Below are 24,245 nucleotides of genomic sequence, written 5' to 3'. Positions count from 1 at the left end.
TTTAACATTTTGGTTAGAATGGAAAACATTTTTAAAAATACTCATTTAAATTTTCAGGAGAGGCTTTCCTTACATAATGCTGATATATCAAAAAGAATGATACGTAAAGAAATTAGTGTTTTCTGATCATTTTTATTTCCAATAAAATATAGGAACTATTCAATTTCTGGTACAAAGAAAAAATAAAATATATAACAGCATGATGAACAGTGTGAAATCAATAAATTAGGAATTATTACTGAAATCATACATTTTTATTATTTGGCAATTTTCCAGCATTTTGCTTATCACTGGATTTAAGAGTCTAATCTTCCATTCACATACACATGCTGCCCCAACTAATATTAAAAGTAATTTGTATTTTACCTGCGATATTTATTTTAAAACAAATCACTTCAGAAAAGGTTTAAATGAAAATGACTGGAAAACACTAGCTAACACAGGCAGGCATAACTTAATCTGCCTGATACCTGAAGAGTTTGTTTTGTGTATTGAATAACTGAATCTTGTGTATTATTTGTATGTTTACCTAAATATATTAATAAGAGATGTAGGAAATGAAGCTTCATAAATTCTCCCAGATTGTGGCTCAGGCCCCTCCAGAGCCAGGGGATGACCGGAAAACCCTCTAGGACAGTTTCTTTGGCTTCTCTGGTGCTCATCGTTTACCTGGTGTACCCCTGTGCATTTGTTATGCCACCTACAGCTTCTTGTGAACAATTTCCCTCCATAATCTCTTTAAGACTAAACAATCACCTAATTATGTAACTAACACCACAACATACATACATATATATATATATATATGGTTATATTTTGGGAAACTGTAGTTGAAATGCATTTTGAAATCTTTTTCTTTTTTACATTGCTGGGCTGACAGCACACCTTACAGCTTTGTTTTCAAGAATATTGAAAGGTAAAGATTCTAATGATTTTTACTGCTATAATTAAAAGATCACATGGCAGCCATGTAAAAACAGTAAGGAACCTCTACACTGTTATAATGTGGAAATGGCAGAGATCTGTGCCTTAATTTTCTGATCAGTAACCCATTTGGCATATAATGATGTTGGCAAAAGAAATTAAATAGGAAAAATACAACTCGTGATGATTTTATAGTCATAATATCCATGTTGTTTCACTTCTGTTTCTTATATGCCAGGTGTAAGTTATGAAAAGTTAGAACTGTTCCAACATACACAGGGTTACTAAAAATGTCTTAAAATTGAGTAATTAATATTTTAAGCTCTGATACTTTATAAGAAATGTAGTCAGGGTTTTTGCAAGGGGTTCAAGGAGTGGGAATACTGAAGCATGTAGAAAATGATTATATAACAGCCTGACAAGTAAGCTTCTCTCTTTACTGTCAATATTCATTTCAGTGGAAAGTTTGTGCATGACAGGTCTGTGTTACTTTACACCACATGGTAATACTGTAAATTCTGAAGTACATAAAATCTTATTTCATTCAAATGTTCCTGATAAATGCCTAGAGTTAAAACATGAAAATGAAACTATTAAAAGGGATGCATTACTTTTCCACACGGGCAGAGGTTTCAACAAGTGAATCCCATAGCCTGATCATTTAAGATGGAAAAACATTTAACTGAGGCATCCAGAATCACTTGCATAGAGAGCACATCTCATTAAATAATTTTCTGGTATTAAAATAGCTCTCAATGCAAGAATGTCATTGCATGTTATTTAATTATTATTACAATTATGTTAATGTTTAAATAAAAGCAATAAAATGATGTATTGCAGATAGGGGTGTCTACAGCTTTTACATACTGTGAAAATCCTGCAATGGATTAAAATAACTGTGCATTTTTATTTTTTAATGTGAAGATTGATGAGGGGGAGAGAGAACCTTAATATTCAGTTTTTCTTTTACTGTATTTCTAGCTAGAATATTTTGTAATGTGTACACATTGGAAGTTTATACAAGGACAGTTTTTTATATTAATTTAGCTAGACACAGAAAAGTGAAACACAAAACAGATCTTCTTAGTGCAATGCAGAATAGCTCCAAGGTTTTTATGAGCACATAAGAGACAGACAAAAAAGGCAGCTACAGTGTATATACACAGCTATGCACAGAAGATTTCTTACCATAAATTGCACATTGTCAAATCCATTAGCCAGCAAGTGGTTTTCATACTGAGGTAGCCCAATATTTTCCAACCATTGTCCCACTGTCTGGACAGGGCATCGGGGTCCTGTAGGAGGGTGAAGAGGGAGGCGTTTAAGCAACGAATAACCATCCACTGGATAATAGCGGTAGTCCTGGGCTGAGAGGTGGCATTGCCACATCGTGTTCCTGGGAAAGTTGGTATCAAAGGAGCCCGCCAGCTTCACAGATTAATGTTTTCAGCAAGCAGAAAAGTCAGAAGTAAAACATAGTTTACAGGGCAGTATATAGCGTAAGATCTGATCCTAGCTCTACATTTCTTAGTTATTAATCTTTACTACAGACCAGTACGTCATACAGTAGGGGAAAAAAAAAGAAAAGCATATCAAGCTGTCAGCTAAGCTGTTCTCCGTTATATGTGATTGTTGGAATACTCCACAATGAGCAATGCACTGCCAGCAGCAAGAATTCTTTTTATCAAGTACTCCTACACTCATCAGTATGCAGCTCCATGCTTCTTGCTCCCCCTCGCTCTCTCCCCTTCATTACCCAGCCTAGGCTACACCTCGCATTTTCAATAATAGCCATCAGATAAGGCAGATTTTTTTTTTGTCTGCAAGCTGTAAGCCTGCTGCTGCTGGTTCCTCCTACACACCCATCCAAGCGTCAATCTTGAATGATGAGAGCAGTCAAAACAAATGCAGAAAATAGCAAGATTCAAAAGCAACCTAGAGCACTTAAATCTGAAGAGAATCTTCATACCAGTTACACTTTACATATCTGTTTGTTGTAGATTTTTACGTTTCACAAGACCTTAAGAAATGCAATACATAAACTGTAGCCCATGGCATGGTTTGCTATGCCTTCCCCTTCCCCTTTTATTACAAAATAGGCAGGGGTCTGCATCTCTGCTTTTATAATAGCAAAACCCTTTAATGAATCAATAATGAATACATTTCACAGTTTCTCTCCTGTAGTACAGTAAAAGACATAAACGGCACAATCATTTTGGTCAAAGTAATTAGATTATCTGCATGATTTCTTCAACCATAAAATATTATAAGACACATGAAAACCTTCATGCGAACATATAATAATTCAACTTGAAAAGGTCACAGTTTCAAATGAATAATTAAAAGAATATTTTTACTGAATAAAATCTTAAGTTTATATAATTTTCGTAGAAAAATGTGAATGATAGCAGGCAGACATATAAGATTTGCATGATTTCTAGAAAGGATGTATATTTTATCAACTATAGCTGGAAAAAAATAATAAAAGATGATGAATTTAAAAAGAAAGCAAAGTTCATTTTCTGCATAAGAAACAAATACCTCATTACGTATTTTCCATCAATGTTCCATTTTTGAGACAGTTTCTCTCAAGATGGAAATATTTTACACCTTTTTTCTGAGAGGAATGTTTACTAAACTTTTGCTTTTCACAATGGGATCAAAGGATTTAGGAAAAAAGGCAGAAAATGAGTATAATCACGGTACAGTTCTAAGAATCCTGTCCAGTATAACTTCATTTATTGAAGACATTAATTACTTTATTTGTTTTTCTTTTCCATTGTGAATCTCAAGCAATTACCATCTCTAAGGAGGAATTTAATTCCAGGCATAAGGAAATTCTATGTATCTGTCAAGGGCATCATTTGGGATTGATGATACTATGGCAGAAAACTGTTTCACAGAAATCTGAACCTACAGTCTGACCAACATGTTCTAATACAAAGTCTCTGCAAATGACATGCAGAGGCTCCCTGAGCAGTTGCAGAACAGACTTCAAACTTAGCTGGATATTTTAAAATAACGTTATAAGAGTTTCAACTCCAACCTAACTAGTCTTTGGACTAAAACTGGATGACCTTTCACTTTGATATTGCTGCTTGGACCTGTGAAACATCTCATGCAAACTGAAGTCCATAATGATTTCGTAGAATCATTTTAGTTGAGACACAGAAGATCTTTCATGAGGTTGGAAAGTTGACTAAGACAGATCTGTTGGGAGATCTTACATTACTCCAGGTATTCCTACTGATTTGATACATTACTACATGAAGTAAGAGAAGTTCATTATGTCTCTCAAAAAACTACTGAAGGTAGGTGCTGGTAAATCCGTAACTGCTGAAGAAACTTTTGGGAGTTCTCCTAAGTATTTAAAAACAATAGCACGAGAATCTATGCAATATAGAGCATATATTTTTGGTAAGTGTACAGCGTGCACAAATAGCTAAAGTTACTTCAAACAGTTTAATGCATAATTTATTTTTTTCAGATAAAGTAGATATACCAAACTGATAGGAATCTAGGTCTCCTGGAGATACAGATGCATCTGTTCACACCTGTCTGTAAATCTTTTTCTACTGTGAATCAATCAATATCTTTGTACATAGATGGAGCATAATCCCTTCATGGTTGTGCTCAGTCAGTAGCAGGGCTGTAAGGAGGAAGGTAAGATATGTTGAGTTGAAATATAGTGGACTTCCCTTGAGTAAGAAAATTTGAAAGGCTGGGCAAGGTCTTCAAAGAACAAATTAAGAGCAAAATTATGTTAAACAAAGAGAGAATTAAATCCTTGCTGAATTTTTCTCAGTTGACTGAGAAATCATGAGTTCCTTTGAAAAGGATTCCTGAATTGTCTTTTCCTTTCCGCCATAAGCAGAAAAAAACTATATCAGACTGAGACCTAGTAAAGCATAATCCCACTCTTCGAAAGGCTCATGAATGATTGACTCCTATATTTCCTATACATGCGTAAACACAAATATCTCTGCATCTTGTGTCCCTCAGCAACAAAAATGTTCTGCCCACAACAGCAGACAGCTGATAATCAATATAACAGTTTCATGGTCAAACTGCTTCTTCCTTACCTTACTATAAACAGCATGGAAGTCATGCTGCCAGTAATGAAAAGTGCTTGGCTCAATGCCTAGCAACAGTGTAGGCAAAATTCAGTTTTACAGTGGCTCCCCAGACACATTTCCTTATGTAGCTGTTGGTACTGTGTCTAACTATCTTCATGGCCCCAGTACCGGATGATTATAGTGCTGTTGGTCCTACTGTGCACCCTCCTCCAACTCTGTCCCCTGCCAGTATAACTACATGTCTGAGCCCATCAACACAACATAAGGTTGCTCAGCAAGGGGAAAGAAAATAAGGAGAAACACAGTCAGGTTGCCACCATGTCCATTTCATTGCTAAAGTATCCTGCTATCTGCAAGACTTTTTTCCCCTCCTTCTTTCACTAAAGGTAGTAGTAAGGCAAAGAAAGGTACAGAGTAAAGCCAGGAATGTGGAGATTAGAGTCTGCAGCTCTTTAGATCTCCTTGTTCTTTGCCAGTCCAGGAGGCTTATATTACGGAGGCTGCTCAGGCAATTTTTCTGAGCCAATGAAGTGGAACCTGGAGCAGGTTCTATTGCTTTGAGACTAGAAGCCTATCTCTTCATTTTGCTAGTCTATAATTCAGTGCCAGCCCCACCAGTGCTCTGCTGCAGGCACTGCCTACTTTGCCTATGCCTAAAGCTGACTCTGATATCGAAAAGAACCATGCAGACTGTATGAGATGGTCTCACCTGTAACACATTTACAGGTTACTTTGCTTTCCTATTATTTCAAAGAACATAAATCCCATGATAATCCTTCTGTGATACCACAATCAAAAAAGATGTACGTATTCCTGCATGAGAAAACTGACGCATGAGTCTCTTACAAGGATAGCAATACTTGGTTCTTTCTTCTCCAAGAGAATAGAAGCAGCACATTGAAGTGATGTCTGCAAGAAAGATGCCATCTGGTATGCTATACGATAATTTCTACAAGACGTCTCGTTCCCAATGAGACTCGGAATATCTTTCTTGTGGGGTTTGGAATTGACTGAATCTGTGATATCAGACAGCACATGATTTCAAACATGTTGTAAGGCAGATTTGCTCTAAATGCAAAGGAATTTAAGGTTTCCTCTATTTTATTGTCTCTTCTGTTAACAATGTGGATTTTTCTTTCTTGGCTTCTTTTTATTTTTTTGAGTGAGGAAATGAAAGAAATGCAGGGATTATTTGCAGAGGAGGTGCTCCCCTAGTTATGGATAGATCATTATAAACCATTTTCTTAGGTAAGTCAATACCTGTTGAACATTGCTAAATACTTCTGGTGCTAAGGAATCATAAACTGGAGAATTTTAGTAGCTACTAAGAAATTTCTCAGCAGAGACTGTACCACAATATGAAAGGATGAATCTTTTAAGTAAGCTGGCATCTGGTTTAGCATCGCTGGAGAAGAAATTGATGCTACAGTAAGTCCTGTAAACTTTGTAATTTTTTTTTTTTTTAATTAAAGCTTTCAGCTTTGTTCAACACTAAATGAGGCATCATTTTCCTCTTTGTATTTATGATTTCAGCTGGATAACAAAGTTGTCTCTCAGAACTGCAACAGAACTTGTGCTACAGCAAAGTTAGTGTGACTGGGTGTTCTACTGAATAAACAAACAACATGTATTCCTGGAGAGGAGATAAGAATAGCTAGGAACAGGATGTTTTATGAGAAAAACTATGCCTAACATCCAGCAGACAAAAAATTAAAGCAAGTTTATTATGGGAGAAGTGTAGTAGGCTATTCAAAATGCTTAGATTTCAAATGGTCTTTTTCATAAAACTCTGAAAAACTTGGATGCCTTAAATAAAATCTGTAACTTCTGTCAGCAAGCTTAGCTCTTTAGACGGTGATGATGCCACTTTGGATGATCATGTTTGGTGAGGCTGAATATTTTCTTGAGCATGCTTTTAGAGACATTTTTCATGGCATATACAGAAACAAAACAAAATCAATAGAAACAGCTTGAATTTAAATAACACTATCTAGTATCCATAATCTAAAGGTTACATTCCATTGCTTATGTGTGGCTCAGAATGCACAAAAATAACTCTCAGACCACAGCTAATGCAAGCTAATGGAACAACTCTCATTGACTAGGAAAATCATCCTCACAGTTCTTTTCTGAATTTTATACTGATATTTAACTCTACATTACCACTATGTAAGTACAATAACTGTATCTATAATAACTATAACTATGAAGTGAGCAAAGATAATTCATTTTATTTGACAGATGAGTTGTCAACAGTGAACTGTACTTTGTGAACCCCATTGGCCTTTCTATGAGTTTGTGCTTCTGACTGTTGATGTATGATTTAGCCAGGAACAGCTCAGTCAAAGTACTCTACTCCATCATAAAACACATGTTTATTACAGACACTTCAAAGTTAGGATATTTTTCATGTTTAGTTGATTGCTTTGGCAATTTCAATTTAGTCTCCTTCAGAACCCACCCCGTTCAGTAAATGAGGGACAGATCTTACTGGAAAACTAAAAGGTCTGTTTTCTAGAGCACAGCCACTGGACTAGGACTCAGTGCACCTTATTCTGTTCAGGACTTGTTATGGTGCTGAGCAATATATATATATATATATATATATATATATGACATATGGTAACAGATATCACCATACAGAAAGATTGCTTAAGATACAATTAGTCTTTCTAGATTCTGATTTTGTATTTTAAATGAATAATTTTTGGGGGATAATTTATTTCTAAAGATAACAGGAAAATCAAATGATATTATAATACATAGCGCTGTAATAGCCACAATTTCAATCAGATTTATGTCCTTGACATACAGAGCAGAAATAGAAGATGCAACCTATTGAACTGCGAGAATTAGTTCAGAATAGATGGATGTTTCACAGTGAGATTGCATCGGACCACACCACAGCTTCATCTAGCTTCAGCCATTCACTGGCTTCATTCACAGTGCCTACTATTAGATGCCTACAGAAGAGCATAAGAATAAGTTGGACATGCAGTGGTCCTTTCTTAACATTTTCCCAGTTTCCAGCAATTTGCAGCTTAACAACTTCCTGAAAGAGAACTAGTGTCTTTATGCTTAACAGTTCTTCATGGATTTTTCTGCCGGTTTGGTGGTTGATGAAATGTGCTGGGAGAAAAAGGGTTGCAGGGACAGCAGGATTCATCTTCCACCCTCCCTCTGCAACTGTTCCACGAGAAATGGAGGAAATGGAGGGAATGTCTCTCTGCCTCTTGGGTGCCCCCACAAAGGCACTTAGGAAAGATACAGTTAAGATGCAATTAGAGTTCAGCTGGTTTTTTTGCCCCTCTTCATGAGCACTGAAGGAGCTAGTACTGCTGAAGACAGCATTGAGCAGGTGATAGGAATCCAAATCTCAGTAGATCCCCACCATACTATCAAATTATTCTATCTAATACAAATTGCTTTGGTAGGACAAAAAGCTTCCAGTTGCCTGTCATTTTTTTCAGGAATGATCTTCACATCCAAGAGGGAAATGTGTACATCCTTATTCTGGCTATTCTAGTTTCTTAGTGCAATTTCTGTGCTTGCCTCAGGTACTTCTACAGGATAATAGTAACACTACACTTACCACCTATGAGTAATCATTTTCACTGTTTGAGACTAGTAAGAAAAAAAAAAACACCTTGAAAATTTAGATGACACTGTGACCAATCAAAACATTTTATTTAATTCAGTAAAGATTTTAGACTACTGTTAAAAACCAGTATACTAAGTGTATTTATATAAAAACATATACTAAGTGTATTTATATAAAAATGTATACTACATAGTCTTGCTAAAAATACTATGCAAGCCAAATCCTTTATGCTATAATTTCTGGCACCATAAAAACAAATTTATGTTATTTCAAATTTGAGCAAATCTTTGTAAGCAACACTGGACTAGCAAAGAAGCAGAACTGAGTAATGGAGAAATATGTGACAAAACTGTTCAAAGAAGGCTTGAAAGAACACTTACTGCACAAAGACATCTCAAGTTAAATACAGCTGTTAAATAAATGATAACCATAATTTCATAGACTTGGTAACCACTGCAAGGTCCTGTGGAAAGCTGTGCAAAGAAGACTCCTGTACTGACACTGCAGTTTATATCTTTGAAATTATGAATCTTAAAAGTATACATGATGGAAGGTTGAGGATTTCTCCTGAGGTTATTTTACAAATCAGATTCAACTTGAGACAGTGTGGCACTTTGTCTTCAATTTTCTTTTGCTAGTTGGGCTCAGAGGCTTCTTTGCCCCCGATACACCAGATTTTAGAGTGATCTCCTTTAACAGCTGATCAGGTAAATTCCCTTCTGTCCTTCTTGTTCTTTCTAGATTCTTTTAGTAATTCCTTTTCTACAGTCCCTATGTATGTCTCTTTTACTTATTCTCCTTGTAATTGATGATCATTTGCTCTTCTGTCATCCTTCATCTGCAGCTACAGCAATCTGTTGTTTTGTTTCACATCTGCCTCTCTCCTTTTAATTATTTTTTTCTCCCATTCCCCTTTCAAACCTTTTAAAACAGGTAAAAACTGTTCTTTTTAAAATAAAATCACTTATCTGAGATTAAATTATCCCCCGAGATTTGTCAAGAGTTGAGATTAGGTTGGATTTAGGTATTTGAGGCAATCCCAGCTTAACTTCAATATTTTTATAGATTAGATACAGGACAAGATCTGCTATATGCATTAGCTCTTCAATGTTAACCAGCAGCTAATTGTAAAGATGATACCCCCAATCTCTACTGGAAAAAGTGTGCTTAAATGGGAGCAAAGATAACTTGAAGCTCTTTACTAAAAAACAACACTGAACTACCTACCCCTCACCTATTTCTTTCCTAGAACATTCAAATCTAAAAAATAGTAATATATAAACCAGACACAAGTTACCACATTTCACTGATAACACCAAATAATAATAATGAATAAAAACCAGAGATGTCAAGGTCCTGAGAGCACCAATGGGCCTTGCTGTCCATGCCCAGTATCTCCTCAGGCCTCCCCCCACGCTGCCCATGGCCCAGGACCCCGTTTCAGCTCAGCCTGAGGCCATCAGTCCCTGCCCTGGCAATGCCACAGCAGTACCAGTCTCTGGCCCTGCCTTTGGTCCTACCTACTGGATGGACCCTGGACCTACACTGTAGGTAGTTCATCTCCTGGATGGACTCCTCAGACATACACAGTGGCTTTTTTCCAGTCCTATCTTCATCCCTGCCTCCTGCATGGACTACGAACGCATGTTACAGCCTGGTCTCCATTCCTATTTCTGACCCAATCTCATTTTGCTCCTGGTTGCATTCCCTGGATGGACCCTAGACCTAAATCATCCCTCAGAGGCCTGTCTGGTGTGGTCAATGGCTTGTGTTACCAGTATGTGGTTCTGACCACTAGGTGCAACCCCCATGGGACTGTGCCCTGTTGGGTGAGGGCACAGCTCACTGCCACTAGGGAACAACTGACCCTCTCTGTTCCCTGATAAAAAGTCAGATTCTCTTGCTTTATTACATGAAAACCTTTATATCTAACCACCTTCTGTAATATTTATCCCCTGCTAACACAGGCTCTGCAACACCAAAATAAAACTGCAGCATCTTTCAATGAATAATAAAGATGCTGCTTGAGTGGGTGGCATGCTGGCACAGCTCTGGCAACTCACTGGACTCTTTGAATATGGATGAGGTTATATAAACCCTGTTCATCCTGTCTGTGAGCTTCCTCAGGCCCAGCTTCTCAGTTCTCACTCTCCCACCTCTGGAATAGGAATTCAGAACTGTCCTCCCCTACTCAAAGACAGATCCTGGGATCCTGATTCAGAAACCTGTGTTAATGCCTACAGACAGTGCAAACACCTCTCAGGCCATTGTACTTAGTCCTGCACGGCTTTTTGTTTTAGAAACTGGAATGAGAAAGGCAACTTTCCAGACAAGTTTAATAAACTGTTCTCTAGGCATCATTCCATCCATCGTTCCTTTGTCAAGCCTAATGGATCTCAGCAAGAGCTCAAGTGGTCCTACAGGTACAGGTTAGCTGAAAATGTACTTGTCAGATTGGTTTCACTAATGTTTTGTAGCATGTTAATGATTATTTCCTATACTACAAAGAAGAACAAAACTAGAGCTAGTTTAATAAACAAAACCAACACGTACAGTTATTCTCTTAAATTCTGGTCTAGAGCTGTTTAGCTACATCCCTTGCTATTCACTGTTTGAAAACTTTCCTGAATGTGGATTTTTGCTTACATGAATTTGAGAAGAATGGCTGGTCTCTATACGAATGCTGTATTCCTATGCAAAAAGGGGGATTTGTGTACCGACAAGATAATTTATTCTTTGGAATTATGCTCTAAAAATATTTCAAATAGCCTACCAGAAAATGGAGGTAGCACTAAGTAACTGAGATGGTCCATCACATCCCATAAATAGAAAAACAGTCAAATTGCAGAGTTCATTTAAAAATATTGATCGAGACTCATGCATGAAGTTACGAATAACAAATATAATTTAGAAATAGATACCACAACAACTCACAACTTTACACTGAATACTATTCTTAACATTTAATGCAAATTCATATTAACAATCAATAATTTAATCTCAGCTATCTCAGATTCATAACGACACAACAATCTAAAATAAAGAGCTAAAGGCAGCAGTGGATAAAATTAGAAAAAACATTTGGAGAACTTCTTTTTATCACGGCTTATGAAGTAGGAGTGGTAAGTAGTATGTAGCAAATAATTTTTGAAGGATTTGAAGGCATTCAAATACAATATCTTACTGAACACGTGACAATGAAACAAAAAAATAGTGATTCTATTGTTATAATTGTGAGCTCAGGTTAACAGTCTGGGGTAGAAAGCAAATTAATACACTTTAGTTAGTTCAATATTCTAAATTACTTTATTTTCTGTAGGTGGAACTAAAATCAGAAACAATTCTGGGTGCTGTAAAATCTATAATAAGCCAAAGATTTTCAACTAGCATGTGATGCTCTCGTGATTACTAGAAATGTGAGCTTCCAAGGATTCATAACTATTTAAATCTAAAGACTGCTATATTAAGAAGGAAACATGGGTGAATCAACTGAACTTTCAAAAACTGCTATTAATTCAATTTTAGTAGACTTAGATCTGTATGTAATTTGTGAAAGATAAACTTCATCACAGTCTCACTGGCCACAACATCTCTAACCCTAATATATTGGTAAGAGTAACACCTATATCCCCTCACGCAAAAGAGCACCAAAGATATCGAGCAAAGTTTTAGGGAGTTGCCCTTAGTAATCAGTTTATGGCTTTCATACAGTCTATTTTAGAAGCTAGGAATATTCTGCTCTCTTTAAAGTCTTTCCTGGCCACAGGTTGTGAAAGCATCATTTTTCATCAGGCACTTTTTAACTTCACTGAGGTGCTAATTCCTATTCTACATACATTTCTAACCTGGTATTGAACTTGATTCTGCTTTAAGGAACAAATGCTGTTCAATTTAGTGACATCAGTTGAATGAAATATTAATATACATGGGTGTAATTGATTATACAGTTGCAAGGTTAGGATTAAACTGCAAGGAAAAAGCTGAACCTAAGCGAGTGACTTCTAAAACTCTCAAGTAATCTGATCATTCTTTTCATGTCATTTATCATGGCTTTAAAAAAATATCTCTCAACCTCTGGAATTACAGTAGGATGATTATGAGAGCATTATAGAATGAGGACACCATTAGCTTGCCACTTTTTAGGCACACCAACAAACACTCCAGCATTTGCTTTGTGAAAACCAGTCAAACTGTCCTGTCCAGGTGACATAGATTATTAGCACTTCTCCTGACTGTCATGGTTGGGTAGAGAAACGGGCAAGACCTCAGTCCTGTTGGAAATAACTTTGAAAAATAGTTTAATTCATTTTTTTCAAGTTCTGAAGTCTGCAATCTACTGTTGTTGATCCTCTTATCTCCTATCTAGATGGGCACAGATTGGCAATATTCAACCCTGTGTTGCAAAAAGATACAATATGTACAGTTCGATGACTTCAGGGGTGGGTTTGACAAAGGAGGTAACTGACCAGGAAGAACAGATTTCAGCATTAACATTATCATCCTCAGAAATGTTTTCAAATCCACTTAAGAGTTAGGGATCCATTTACTACCCACAGAATCCAAGAAATTATTTAATGTGAGAATATTTTTAAAATAGTGAAATAAGGCACTAAGAACAGTGGTAACTACACACTATTTGAATTTTCATATATTTGAGTAGTATATTCAAACTGCACATAAATTGTTCATGTGTATGGTCATACAGATTTCTATTCTAACCATATTTACCAGCAGAATGTAAGGATCAGATATCAGGTTAATAACTAAATGAAAGAAAAGATGGTAGGGATTCAGTATGCATCACTCCTCTTTCTGAGATTAAATTTTTCTACAAGAAAAAATGAAAAGGATTTTTAGGTCTGAGAAACATTTTACTTCATGCTTTCCAAGAAAGAATACATCTTTTGTATTAATTCTGTGAGAAAAAAAATACAGTTTCATTACTCGGAAACAACAGTACAACTGACCAGAGTGCCAAGGCTTAAACATTTTTCAAAGGAGAATATATCAGTTCTGGATGGGGTCTGAATCTCCTATACTATTTCACTAAAACATTGCATTTGATGTGGGAAAATAAGTCTCAGTATATTAAGTCATTCAAAATTACATGTTAATCCTCCAATTAAAAGAGACTTTGTAGAAGATTCCTTTGTTCAAGCAGTCCTATTGCAAACTATCTAAATTTAGCATGACAAAATCTGATGGCCACAAGTGAACTACAGACAAAATTGACACGAATTAGGCTATCCATTCACTCAGTGATGAATGTCAATATTTATGATATTGCAGTTCCATTGTCTTAAGTTTCTCTGTTTGCTGTCAATCTTCTATATTCCTTCTAGAAGACATATGACAGAAATCATTTGTTCAAGTCTAAGAATATTATTGAATTGCTTTGCTAGCAGCTTTGGAAAAAGAAGCCTGACGTTGAACACAAAAGGCATGGACAGAGATGAAAGGTATATGTTGCTAGGCACTTACACAGAGAGTGGAAATGTAAAAAGAAAATGCATTAGAGATTGCACGGATAAAGAAGTGTCAAGCACATCTCTGATTAATAGGTGTATGAAGAGCATATATCTGAATATTACATTTATGACACTACAGGGTAAAATTGCCAGTATACTAGGAATATATGAATTAGAGAAAACAAAAGAAATGCATTACATTTATTATAAAACAATAGCCAAAAGCTCTACAATTAATCTGTCGTCTGTCCAGCCTTCTGTAAGGTTTTGGGATTCAATGGATCATTAAAACAGATGCATCTTTATATCTTGTTTAGGCTTTTGCAATGTAGAAGTTGACAAAACATTAATCCAATTATTCGTGATTTCTTCTGTAGAACTTATATGATCTTTGGGTAAGTTCAGTGGAATGCAATGCATTATGACTATCATGTTGTCAGTGAATAAATGCTCAAAATATTTCTTCTACATATTTTACAGCTACATGGCTTCTGTTTTCCACTATGTTATAGTCTAGGCGATTACATACACTTAAATTACCATTAAAATAATTCAAAATGCAGGTCTTTGTAAAATAAATATGAAGATTGGTATGAATTTTGCATTAATAGAAATGCATGTGTGAAAGCACCAGAAGAACACAGTGCTATGAACGGTTAAAGGTATGGTCTGTATTGATAACCAAGGACACAGATGATGGTAAAACACTAAGGAATGTGTCTGTCAAGACAAGTAGTGTGCTCTGATAAAACAACAGCACACATCATTTGTCAGCAGAAGACCCTATACTACAGAGGATGGCAGTAATAACATTACAGCACATTGCAGGTGTTATTCATCTTTCTGTTTTTCCAATAGGATGACAGACCCTGGCCTTAAAATATCTGAGATAAGGAAGAAAAGACAATGAGCACCCCTGAAATAAACAACATTTTGGACTAAAAGTTCCATACAATACCAACTGTTGACTCATAAGGATCTATCAAAAAATTAGCTCGCTATTGCTAATCAAAAGGAACCCAACAGATGCAATGAGAATTCAATAGTCAGCCTTCCATGTCACACACAGGTGACCATGGACAGGTAACTTGGCCACATTCGCATGCACACCTTGGTGCTTTTGGGTACTGAGTGTGACCATGATGAACATGCACAAGAGAACATGAATACAGTTTGGCCTGAAACAAGAATCATCTTTGCCTTCCGTAACATCTCATATTGACTTTTGTTATGTGAACTCCCCCCATCAGTTCTGACCTTGCAACTTAAAATTTCATGCTCACTTTGCAGTTGTTAATAAGATACAAGAAAGTGCAGAATCAAACCTCAATGTGTGGCTCTGTTCCCTACAGTGCCGTCCTATAACTGATGGTAAGGAGTTCATAGACTTGCAGTTTAAAAATTTCAAACTGTATATGCATTCTGTATTGAGGAGGCATCAAACAGCACTGAGAGCAGTGACCAGCTGCTGGAGCTGTCTTCTCTCATAGGCTTCCTCTTCTATCAGCTACAGAGTCAGGTTCCCTCTGCCTTTTCTTTTTTTCTTTTTTCCTCTTTATGATGTTACAGATAGTTTGTCCTTTTTTTTGCACAGCATATCAGCTTCAATGAGAAGGTGGGAGTTGGGAGAGAAATGATGGTATCCTTATTTTACAGTCTGATTGTTGTGCTTGGCTATTGCAGAATTCGAGTTCTGCATTCAAAACTAAGCTAAAGAGGTCTCCCACTTTGTGAGAGGGTGCATGGCTCATTTTATTAAAATCTATGAATTAAATCCACTACATTAAAGTGTTTAGCTTAACCGCATAGCGATGTAAAAAAGAGAAGGAACTGCTTTAAAACATACACTAAATTGCAATGAAAGTATATACTTTCAAGTATATAACATACCACTGTGAAAACTGACTTATGCCAACTTGCCTACACATATCTAATTAAAATTCTGCCTTAATTAAGTACTTATATTTTATCTGTTTCTGCCCTTGGAGGAGGGAGGATATCAACAGCTTTGGAGGAAGACCACTTTGCCAAAACTGCAACCATATGGCAGCAAACAGAAAAGGGCCACCCTAACAAGGCTTCATTTGTTAAAAGAAAGTTTGACTTCTGAGTGAAATTTTAGCTTTTATAGGCAGAACCATACTAGGGAAGATGAAGGTTTCATGTCTGAGTAGTGATAGAAGAACAGATGGAAGAAAGAAACTGAGCATGTAGCTTCTGGCAGTTAAAGGTCTGCACAATTTCAATCACAAGTTACAGCCATACAGGGCACAATGTGAACTCTTACTCCTCTCATTCAGCTTTTCTGGCTGTGGCCCCTCTGGATTCCATGTTTTCCTAGTCTGCAGAAGTCATGTCTCCTTAACTTTTACAACCTTTGTGCTCAAACTCATGTCCGTCACAAATTGGAAAAGTAAAATTTCTTGCAGTATTCCCCACCCTGCAAAAGAGTCATCATTGATAACAATGGCCTTGGTCATATCAGTGGATTAACCAAAATAAACAGAGAAAATAACTTTCATGTGATGACTGCCTACAACTTTCATCTTGATATGATAGATCAGAGAAGGTACACCACAAAATGTAGCCTAATACAGTGTTCCATGACCTACTGTCAATCCCTGGCATTAAATACATACCACATGACATAGAAACATATATTTAATGGGTGCATCCAGAAGCAATGAAGTCTTGCTTGTGGAAACACTGGATGTAAAGTGGAGTTGTAGGGTTTATTCTTAATACAGCACAACCCACTGCAATTCTGCCACTTTCAAATGAGAAATGGCTCACATGGAGTCAACTCGGGCATAGCTGTCAGTGTTCCAGAGTCCTTCTGATTTCAAAGTAGTTCTAGAAGAGTCAACTCATGGCTCTCTCTGAAGTTGTAGATGTGATAATACATACTGCTGAAGTAAATATTTCAGAAGATTTTTCTAGCTTCCTTGCATACACCTCGTCCATTAACAAGCAGCATTCATCTTTGAAAGGCACTTACTCAAGTAGCCTCAGTGAGCAAAGTTTGAAGTCTTGATATTTATATTTAGACATAGATACTGAATGTGATGCTAGGATTATCTCCAAGCATAGGGAAAGGCACTGTTCTCACAAAAGAGCAACAAATAATCTTTGTAAAATCCAAACTTGCTAAATGTAATAACAAATTTGCTTATTTCGTCTGTCAGAAAAAGGCTCGCCAATATATTATGTTCCAAGACAAAAATGTGGAACAAGAAACTGAAGATAATTCAGTAAACTGTACCCTATATGTCTCTAGGTGGAACAATGAAGGCACTCTGATAGGTACTAGCTGAGCTGACCAAAGAAAACCCAACTAGAGTGCACTTTGTATACACAAGTCCTGGACAGTGTCATTTACAGAGAGTATCCAAAAAAGAACCAATGATTAGCAGAATTATAAATCCGTAAATCACCCTCCATGTGCCAGAACATATTTGACAGAAGTGGTTCTCTCAAAAGCCCAGCACAGTCCTAAACTGATTATTTTGGTATGCAATGACCTTCAACAATTATCTTCCTTATCATTATTTTAATTGCTCTGACTTGAAACAATTCTTACTTCAATCATGATAATGATATGATATCCATTACCCATGTTAAAAAAAAAAAAAGTTATCCGAAGTAGATTATTTCTTGATTATTCCCTTTCAAGTGACTTGCAAATGTAAGTAAATTCTGAATCACACACCTCTGAACAGCTACTGGGCTCCAATTAACACAGAAATACTGCTATGTGTGCCTTGAAAGACTTTTTTATTGTAGAAAAAACTGTTTATAATTAGGTAAAGAAAATATGAAATTGAAATGTTTCTTCTTTTTACCAGAGAAGTGCAGATGGCTGATATTTAAACATATTAGCTTTTCTAAATCCTTTGTGAAATGTATGTTACTAATCAGTATAAGTATCTGCTACGCCAAGAAAAAGACAGCTGTTCCATTTCTTAAACTCTACCTTGTAGATAGGTGCCATCTAAATCATGTTATCACGGTAGTCACAGAATCATTACAAAATAGGCTCAAAGTCACTTAAACCAGTGACCTAATCCATTCAGATGACTCACGTCAAGGTCAGTTATACCCCAACCATCATTTTTTTTTTAAATTCTGGCAAATATCCAGAAGTCTTTAAGACTCTGCTGAATGTAACAGAGGTTACAATCTCCCTAGTAATCTATTTGGATGCATCACTATATTGCCTTTATAATTTTGGCCTGGGGAGAAAAGGGGGAGATACGTTTCACCTAACTTTAGATGATACATCTGAAGAGGTACCAGAGCCTATAGGCCCTCTTCATAAATATTTCTACTGCCATTTGTCATGCTTCAGACATTCAGATATGATGAACATTACCAAAGAAGTGCCTGCTTCTCTAACTCAGTATTAGTGACCGGATGCATTCAATGCAGTTTACAGCGCAGAGCCACAAAGATGATTAGGGGAGTGAAGCATCTCCCTTATGAGGAAAGGCTGAGGGAGCTGGGGCTCTTTAGCTTGGAGAAGAGGAGACTGAGGAGTGATTTCATTAATGTTTATAAATATGTGAAGTCTGAGTGTCACGGGGATGGAGCCAGGCTCTTCTTGGTGACAACCAATGATAGGACAAGGGGCAGTGGGTACAAACTGGAACACAGGAGGTTCCACTTAAACATGACAGGAAACTTCTTCACAGGGAGGGTGCCAGAGCACTGGAACAGGCTGCCCAGGGATGTTGTGGAGTCTCCTTCTCTGGAGACATTCAAAACTCTCCTGGACACACTTATTTCTTTACTATTTTCTAGCTAATTTAAGTAGTTTATCTGTTCAGTGACTTTTCTTTGAACGGAAAATAATTCCCCTCATTATCCTTCCTTTCCCCTTTTAAAGATAAGTTCTACATCATTCTCTTTTAGTCTATTGGTACTCCATCTATCCTCCAAGAATTCTCAGAGAAATACACAACAGGTCTAAGTTTTCCAGACAGTTATGTCACACCAAATGAAGTTCATGAAACCAATTTTAAGATATCTAACCTATATAACCTCTTCTTTCCTTATCTACAACTGAGATTCTAGCCCTAGGATTAGCTGTGCATGCCTCCTGCTTGCCGGCAACCTTTTAGTAAATGTGTGATAAAAAGTCATTGTACGTTTTTGCCTTCTCTGCACCTACTATGAGCAGCTTTTCCTTTCCTGCAGTACCTTTCTTAGGTGCCAAAGATTTCTTTGTTCTTCTTCTCCTTATTAATGTACTATTATGTTATATTAAATCTTCATTTCTCTTGCTAGCTGCATTTCACTGAGTACTTTGGCACTTCTGACTTGTCTCTACATGCATGTGTAATCCTACCATGCTTAGTAAATACAGAAATTTTCCACATTATATCTAAGGTGGAAGAAAATATAACAGTTTACCCAAGCTGGTCTTTTACACTTCTTTTCTTCACATTGGTAAAGCTTGTACTGCGTTCTTTAATAGTGTTCTCTTGAAGAACACACAGATTTCTCTTTCACTTACACCCCAGAGGTTTTTTTAAATAACTCATCTGAATTCATTGACATCTACTGTCTTAAGACTTTTTTTTTTCCCCTGGGCAGTCTGTCAATGTAATTTCTATCCCACCAAGTGCTGTGATAACTAAAATCTCCCATTACTATCAGGACCAATGGCTTTGAATATGTACCAAGAACAACCATGTTCTTTTCTGCTTTCCTGGATACCAACAGATGTTTAACAACTCTAACTAACCCTATTTTCGAGATCTCAAAGCAATCATTATATTTTTGAAAAACAAGCCAACATTTCCTCTCTTCTTCCTTTCTTACTGAAGAAGTTATATCCTCTGCATGACTGGTCTATTATTGGAATATAAATAATAAACTGTCTGGAATGCAAATTTTGTCATAATCTTCAATTAATTCTTGTCTATTCCTCATTAATTCTTCTTTATTCCTCTTTCTTCTACCATTAGCATACAAACAGCTAAGACATCTGGCAAACTGACCCAGGATTCTTTGTCTAGTAATTTCTTTAATCCTGTTCCAAATAATCCTGTTTTTCTCAGTGGTGAGACCTATGTCAAATTTTCATTATTAAAGATGAAGATTTTTGTCCTTGCCACATGGTTCTTAATTTAAAGTTGTCTCAGAATAGAAACCATGTAGTTATATTTAGGGTGTATCTGACTGATGCTTGACTTGGACGTGACAGGAGAGTCAACAATATCTCTTGAATCTCGAACCTCTTTATCCATTGCCACAGAGGCACATAAGCACTTTTGATTTGATTAGGATCATTCTTGGCAGTATAATTAGTATTCTTTATTATGTGCTAGCTATTGGTAGAATCCCTTGCAACTTGACAAATTTGGGCTCTTGTGAAGAAACACACCAGCCATAGTGTGTCAGGTGGTGCATATGTCCCCACACCACTTTGAGCAGAAGGTCACTAGTCAGCACCATCTTTCATTTCCTCTCAGTAACAGGGATCTTGTACTCTTTGGGCTAGTGGGTTTTTTTGTCTGTTATCACTGGGATTAGTTCTTACTTTGTCCCTGATCAGCACTCCTGCTTCTGATTTTACTGGTAAGCTATTCAGATGTTGAATGCTACATGCTCTCAGAGGACATCAGCAGCCATCTTCCTCTCTGCAGTGTCAAGTTTTCTCCTCCAGTAGCTATACTGCTACCAAACTGAAAGCTCTGCTTTATTTTTTTTGTTTCTGAATGCATGCTGTGGATGAAGTCCTCATGATCATACTCAGCTAGTTCTGATTCTCTCCTTTCACTGCTCCTGTAATTGCTTTTAAGAAAGTCTGCTGGACATCTAAAAGAAGTCTTTCCAGATTTCACCAGTAGGAAAATAAGGGCCAAAGTTCCCATAAATCTTCTCAAAAATTTCATCACAAGATGTCATAATTGTCTAATTTTAAATATAGCTATTGAGTTATCAGTATATGACATATTGGTTGGATGGTCGTACTCACAGAGTTGCAGTCGATAGCTTGATGTCCAAGTGGAGACCAGTGATGAGTAAAGTTCCTCAGGAGTCGGTACTGGGACTGGCACTTTGTCTGCCACATGGACAAGAGGATTGAGTGCACCCACAGAAAGCCTGCTGATGACAACAATCTATGTGGTGTGGTCAACATGCTAGAGGGTAGCAGTGCCACCATCCAGAGGGACCTTCACAGGCTTGAGAGGTGGGCATGTGCAAACATCATGAAGTTCAAGAAGGCCAAGTGCAAGGTCCTGCACATGGCTCAGGGCATTCCCAAGCAGAAATACAGGTTGGGCAGAGAACAGCCCTGAAGAGAAAGACTTGGGGGAGCTGATGGATGAGAAAGTCAACACAACCTTGCAATGTGTGCTTGCAGCCCAGAAAGCCAACTATATCCTCTGCTTCATCAAAAGATTCATGACCAGTAGGTCAAGGAAGGTGATTCTCCCCCTCTACTCTGCTTTCATGAGACCCCACCTGGAGTACTGTGTTCAGCTCTGGGGCCTCCAACATAAGGAGGACATAGAGCGGTCAGAGTGAGTCCAGAGAAAGGCCACAACGATGATCAGAGGGCTGGAGCACCTCCCACTACAAAGAGAAGCTGAGAGATTTAGGGTTGTTAACTTGGGGAAGAGAAAGCTTTGCAGTGATCTTGTAGCAGCCTCCCAGTACCTAAAGGGAACCTCCAAGAAAGACAGAGAGGGACTTTTTGCAAAGGTGTGTAGTTCTAGGACAAGGAGTAATGGCTTTAAAATCAAAGAGTGTAGACTTAGGCTAGATATACGGAAGAAATTCTTCACCATGAGGGTGGTGAGGCACTAGAACAGGCTGCCCAGAGAAGTTGTGGATGCCCCGTGCCTGGAAGTGTTTTAGACCAGGCTGGACGGGCAGCCTGGTCTAGTGGAAGGTGTCCTTGCCCATGCCAGGGGGGTTGGACTAGATGATCTTTAAGGTCTTTTCCAACCTGAACTATTCTGTATTTCTATGATATTTCCTCTCAAATATTTTTCACTGAGAATGAGATACTATGTAGTATAAAAAGCTTTTCATGCCTTGTAGATTATTTGTGCTTGAACTTAATATATATTCAATTTTACAAACCAAATATATATATATATTTTACAAAACAAAAAAATTTTTGTTCATAAGACACTGAAGTATAATATGAGTTACAGGACTAAGTAAATACATAAATGAAGGGTTCCATAGCAAGCTACATTTGTTTTTCAGTGTTATCAGGAATTTTACTGTTTGCTAAAAGGTTTTTAGATGAGAAAACTGAAGTTTCCTGAATATAGCGCTTAATAATCTAGATGTTTTCAGTTCAGCACTAAGAGAGATCTCCTTGAATTGTACACTCTGAACATTAAATACATTGTTTTTAACCTCGACTGAATAATCATTTTACACATATATTCAAGTAAAGCTAACAAAGCTCATATACTTATATAAAAACTGATGAAGTATTTCAAAATTATATTACTTGATACCATATAGGTAATCTTTGCTCCTAAGCACAGGATAGATCTCTACATTTGGCTGTGTTATGCTTAGCACAGAGCCAGGAAAGAGAGGAGAGGAGGTGAACAAGAAGTTCTGAGATGGAATTTAGGTCCTCAGTACTACAACACATAGGCAGATAAAGCCCTAAGTTAAATACAAAGCGTTGCCAACAATGCTGTAAGTAATCAGACATCTGTAAGTAATTAACCAGGGGCTATGTGAGGCACCTTTGAGGAACACTGAGGCACCTGAAATGTTTCTTGCCAATAAACTATAGGAGCCTAAAAAGAAGAACCACACACACAAAAAACTGATTTAGGCAGAAAACTTCAAAGTAATCTCTTCACTGGGGACAAAGACCTATTAAAAAAAATCTCAGGTTGTATTACCAGGAAGAAAAACCCTTGTATTGCCTTGTGGTAGTTAATAAGTGGTAATTAACACAAGATAAAATTTTATGTCAAGGAAAATCTGTTGTTATGTATCTAAATATCACTGTAATAAAACTACACTTGATTGATTACTCCAGTCTTCTAATGGAGAGAAATAAAGACTCCTTATTTTCTGCTAGATAACCCTATCACTTTGTTAAGAAAAAAATAATATATTTGAAGTATAACATGTTTAATATAATGCATTTAATACATTTCATATTGTAATAGTTCCCGTTGCTTTGCTGCCTAAACTGTGTTTGACTGGACCTGGAAAAGGCATAAAGGAATGAAAAGTAGAAAACATACATGTAAAGCTGCATATAGCCAGCTCCACAGCAGAAAGACGTGTCTTTATTGCAGTTTCCATGTACAGCAAAATTGGTTAAATTTAAAGAAAAGCATTTGTATTTTGATTGATAGTATAGAGCACAATTTCTTCATTAAGAGCAAAATCAGATCATCATTCTAAACTAGCTAAAGACCATTAAGAAGTTGACAGAAAAGAAAATATGTTGGTTTGCAGGAAGCTGCATACCGAATAGAAAAAAAGTTGGGACTCAGAGTCCCCTCTGGGAACAGAAGCGAAGGAAAGAGTGTATCTCCTGCCAACTGAAAGATGTGGAGAACCAAATGCCACATTTGAATGCCAAGAAAAATAATGCATGCAGTAAAAGCCACAAGATGGCTGATGACAAGAGCTGTGAGATATTTTCTGATCTTAAGAGAATAAAGTAGAAAAAGAAAAGCAGTGGTCAGTCATGGGAAGGGATAGTGTATCACTTACAGATCACTAAGTTATGCAACATAGTGTACGCATACTGTTGTTTTTGTATCCTTTTCATAGCTCTTACCTGCTCTGCAACTTCTTAATGGATGCTTGACTTCCTATTTGGTGCCTGTTCACCACCATGATAAAAAATAAAAAGCAGCAAATCCTGAATTACTTAGAATATCTTCTGAAATTAATAACTATCTCCTAATCTAGAGTTTCTCTATGAATAGATCTTCCTTCCAACACTGCAAGTTTCAGAAAGAAAAAAGCAGGCTGTGAGGAAAACATGCCTTGTACTTTACATGATATTGCCTTTTACTCTTTAGAAAAAAATAAACTGAATCTGCTTGTTTTATCTGTAATTATATTTGTATTCAAATACATTATTTTCTCTTTTTCCTAGATCACCTTCTCACTCTCCAGCTGCTGTTAAAATAGCTGTGTCAACTCTATTTAATTGGTAAGACACAG

General features: G+C 36.9%; 1 protein-coding gene across 3 annotated transcripts in view; it reads right to left on the bottom strand.

The window, feature by feature from the left end:
- Positions 1 to 24,245, bottom strand: part of ANKS1B (ankyrin repeat and sterile alpha motif domain containing 1B) — a gene marked incomplete at both ends in the record, with an annotated part of 434,431 nt that overhangs the window by 195,514 nt on the left and 214,672 nt on the right. For all 3 annotated transcript variants that reach the window (XM_080342173.1, XM_080342174.1, XM_080342175.1), the window contains one exon: positions 2,113 to 2,219. In XM_080342173.1, the coding sequence (XP_080198299.1) occupies positions 2,113 to 2,219 (107 nt within the window). The remainder of the gene's footprint in view (positions 1 to 2,112; positions 2,220 to 24,245) is intronic.

Source organism: Nesoenas mayeri, assembly GCF_963082525.1.
Source record: "Nesoenas mayeri genome assembly, chromosome: 1".
In the NCBI taxonomy this organism is placed as follows: Eukaryota; Metazoa; Chordata; class Aves; order Columbiformes; family Columbidae; genus Nesoenas; species Nesoenas mayeri.
Note: the sequence above shows the minus strand (reverse complement) of the source record. Positions and strands in the feature narration are given on the sequence as shown.